General features: G+C 40.5%; 1 protein-coding gene across 1 annotated transcript; it reads left to right on the forward strand.

The window, feature by feature from the left end:
* The first annotated feature begins 2,669 nt into the window (after nucleotides 1–2,669).
* Nucleotides 2,670–3,005, forward strand: LOC130876605 (60S ribosomal protein L36a-like). Its single transcript, XM_057773232.1, has one exon. It carries the CDS (start codon nucleotides 2,685–2,687, stop codon nucleotides 3,003–3,005), a length of 321 nt encoding a protein of 106 aa, XP_057629215.1. The 5' UTR covers nucleotides 2,670–2,684.
* Nucleotides 3,006–4,358: the final 1,353 nt, after the last annotated feature.

Consider the following 4,358-nt stretch of genomic DNA (forward strand, 5'->3'; position numbering starts at 1 on the left):
CTGGACCTTGCACCAGCAGCTCATTTTCCTTCTGGCTAATCAGAAGCTGCTGGTAGCTGCTTTGCTTTGGAGGTGGGGAACCATGAAATGGGAAAACACCCTAAATTCCCCTGAATTGAGGAATAGATAATAAAAAATGGATAAAACCACTGTGTAATATATGTTAGTGATACAAAAAGTAAAATCATGAAATTTAGAGGTAAATGGATGGACTTGCCTTAAATCTAATTGAATACAGTACCGTGGCCAAAAAAGAAACGGATCAAAAGTTGTGTTTCTCATTATTTTTCTATTTCTAAGTGTTCAGGCATAAAACCACATTCTGAAGTCATTGCAAAAAACATTGACGTAAATCATGATTTCTGCGGTAAGGGTCAGGTAGTAATAGAGACAACCAGCAGGCTATAAGTGATACAATCAGGAAATGAGAATGAGGAGCTCTATGTAAGGAGATCAGCAAGGAAGTCTAAGTAAATCATAAGCAGTAACACTATTTACTATATCTCTCCCCCAACATCATAATATATGTACGTCTGGGGATAAAACCACATATATAATTTAAACAATATTTTCTCATCTGTACTAACAATGCTTCACTTATGAGTTCAGGGCCATCTTAACAAAAACTCAGATGTCAGTGAAAACTGATCTTATTTATTTATTTATTTATTTATTTATTTATTTATTTATTTATTTTGAGATTGTCATCGGGGCTGTCAAGGAAACTACTGAAAGACCCCCCAAAGGATGTCTTTCTTCTGGAGAGACCCCCTACCCAAGGACCAGTCGAGACCACTCGTGCGGATGCAAACAGCAAGAGGATTTTTATTCTGTCATGACAGGGTCCCTCAGGTTTGGGATATGAAGGACATCCACAGCTGTTACAGCCCATCTTTTAAAGCAAAAAGCCACAGAGACGGGGGGGGGGGGGGGGGGGAGGACGACACGACCTGTAGGTTGTTTTTTTTAACTTATTGGATTGGCTTATTCAAAAAGGCTATTACCAATAATTAGCTGGAGAGTGATTGCCAGATCAGATGAGGTAAAGGGAAACTTCGGAAGGTCACTTTGCCCCTTCCCAGGGACTAAGTCAAAACATCAGTAACTGAGTCAACACCTAAGGGTTATCATGCCCCTATTCAGGGAGATGGAAAGTTTCCAACATCTCAGTACGTGCATGCATAGCTGTTATGTCCTTGGTTCCCAGGGGAGGTGGGGAAGTACTGAGAGTCATCAGAAATGGCTTTAGATTTTTCTTAAAGTTTTACATTTTCTTAGGGTTGAGGGGGCTTACAAATGCATTTAGAGTCTTTCACTACCAAAACATTGCAAATGATTGCTACGGCCATGCTTGTCTCCATCCTAGTGGAAGTGTGCGTTTCCCTGTTTTTAGATGCCATGTACTGTAGCGAAGGGGCCTGAGGTCTCTGAGCTGAACTGCCTGAACATCTCTTTGAAGACAAGGTTTCTTGATTCCAGATGCAACATACAAATTTCAAAGGAAGGAAGTGATAAGAAGTCCCAGCAAGCTTTGAGTCCCATCAAGAACCATGGCACAACAACACAAAGGGTTTAATAGTGGCTAACATAACTAACAGCTTTGTAAATGTACCTCAGACATTTAAAAGATGAGTACCACCATGTCTGAGGCTAGTAAGAAGCCACCCACCAGGATTTGTAAGCCTTCATTCTTTGAGAGGTACATAAAATAGCACAATCCCTAACTATATTGTAAAATAAAATCCTTATATCCATAGAAAAGTGTATTCCAGGCCGGGCAGTGGTGGCGCATGCCTTTAATCCCAGCACTCGGAGGCAGAGGCAGGCAGATCTCTGGCCAGCCTGGTCTACAAGAGCTAGTTCCAGGATGGGCACCAAAGCTACAGAGAAACCCTGTCTCGAAAAACCAAAAAGAAAAAAGAAAAGAAAAGTGTATTCCATATCAAGCAAATTTCACATTGCAATTTAATAGGAGACCATTAAAATAAAGCCAATGAAAATGTAGAGTTTTTGAAACCAATCCAAATGGATTCATCTACCAATCATCTCCCACAGCTGGTGCGCAGGGACATTGCAGAAATTGCGTAGAAGGATTGTAAGAAACAGTAGCAGGAAGATTGCTGTGATATTGTTCCTTTTTGTAATTTGAAAGCGACATCCATATAGTCTGATTCAATACTGGGTAAATGTGGGAGCTCACCAAGGCCAGCTGGATGATGGAGCATGTGATCAAACCGGACTCCCTGAACGTGGCTGACAAGGAGGGCTGACTGAGAAGCCAAGGACAATGGCACTGGGTTTTGATCCTACTGCATGTAATGACTTTGTGGGAGCCTAGTCTGTTTGGATGCTTGCCTTCCTAGACCTGGATGGAGGGGGGAGGACCTTGGACTTCTCACAGGGCAGGGAACCCAGACTGCTCTTTGGACTGGAGAGAGAGGGAAGGAGGATGGTGGGAGCGGGAGGAAAATGGGAGGAGGGAGGAGATGGAAATTTCTAATTAAATAATAAAAAAAAATATATTGGGTAAATGTGACGTGAAAAAAGAAAATAACAAAAGCTATGCCAAGGTACTGGGAAGACAAAGAAACCTCGTGTCTTCAAAAACAACTTTCCAAATCTTTTGTTTCCAATAGAAAATTAAGAACGTTTTTTCTTTCTGTGCCGATATCGCACCCGCCAACATGGTGAACGTTCCTAAGACCCGCCGGACATTCTGCAAGAAATGTGGCAAGCACCAACCCCACAAAGTGACCCAGTATAAGAAGGGCAAAGATTCTTTGTTTGCCCAGGGAAAGCGGCGTTATGACAGGAAACAGAGTGGCTATGGTGGGCAGACTAAGCCTATTTTCCGCAAAAAGGCGAAAACTACAAAGAAGATTGTGCTGAGACTGGAAGGTGTGGAGCCCAACTGCAGATCTAAGAGGATGCTGGCTATTAAGAGATGCAAGCATTTTGAACTGGGACGTGATAAGAAGAGGAAGGGCCAAGTGGTCCAGTTCTAAGCTGATCTTGGTATGAAGACAATAAAATCACGAGCCTTCACTCAACCTCGTTTGATTGCAGTTGGTCTTTTGGGAGGGAAAAAAAAACTGAAGCTGTCAAGAAATTCCCTCAGCTTGCTGGCTGAGTGCGACTTTAGGATAGAACCTTTTTGAGACGGTGTGAAACGTGACTAGTCATTGGGATTCCACTTACAGCTTAAATACACGAGTTACTGGTTATAAGAGAGAGAGAGAGAGAGAGAGAGAGAGAGAGAGAGAGAGAGAGAGGAAAGAAAATTAAGAAATAATCTCCGACAGAAAAATCTACTCCAATTGGTCACCCTATATTGAAGATTAAGCCTTGAAATTATACATACAATAAACATTACACAAAATCAATTATCCATATTTAAGAAAATATTTGCACATGCGTTTATGCATACACATGTAACACAAATTAGTGAAAAACAGCCAATAAAAAAGTAAGCAAATTAAAGATGTATAAACAGTGCAGTTTGGTGTGAATTGGGAGAATGAATAAATGATATAATTATATAATAATTGCAAAAGCCAGTTGGTGGTGGCACATGCCTTTAATGCCAGTACTCGGGAGTTTGAGGCGAGCCTGGTCTACAAGAGGTAGTTCCAGACAGGGTGCAAAGATACAGAGAAACCCTGTCTCATAAAAGCAAAAAATAGCAAAAATATTAAAAAGTAAAATTTTTAAAAAGATAAAAACAAGTTTTGAAAACGTCAAGATTAAAAGAATAATTCACTTATACTCATCTTCCCCTCCCACAAGTATAGCTCCAGCCCTTCACCAGTGCGCCAGCCAAGGCTTCAGATGGTTCGTATGTTATGGTTTCCTAGTCAAACCTGAATCAAACCAAATGATCATATTCTGCTTTGATTACACCTCGAAGCAACAGATTTCAAGATGGAAATGATCAGAATCAGTGCTTAAATATTTAATAAGCCACTGAGAAGACACAAATCTCTATGATTTTTCCCAAGAAGAACATGGAGTTCATGTTCCAGTTAATGATTTTTCTCCTGTGTGTTTTCAGTCCTGTTCACTAGAAGTTAGACAACACATAGTGGCCTGATCCCCAGTGACTCCTGGTCCTTTTATCAGCCGTCCTTACTTGCCTCCATCTATTCACAGAGAGGTGCTGTCTTGTGAAATTTGTCCTTTATATATTTGTGTGAAAGATTAATGAAGTTTTGAAATAACCCCGTTTCATGTATCATGTAGTCACTAAATGGATTCATCAATAAATGCTCCTTTAGTTGAAGATTTATGATTACGTGTACTAAGACAAATGATCATAAATTTAAGGGATTTCCTTTCAGTCACTCCTACGATTTCTGGGG

This window comes from Chionomys nivalis, chromosome 6 (genome assembly GCF_950005125.1).
Source record: "Chionomys nivalis chromosome 6, mChiNiv1.1, whole genome shotgun sequence".
NCBI classification, from domain to species: Eukaryota; Metazoa; Chordata; class Mammalia; order Rodentia; family Cricetidae; genus Chionomys; species Chionomys nivalis.

Coding starts and splice junctions, on each gene's coding strand:
- LOC130876605 (XM_057773232.1), top strand. CDS start 2,685: ATGGTGAACGTTCCTAAGACCCGCCGGACATTCTGCAAGAAATGTGGC.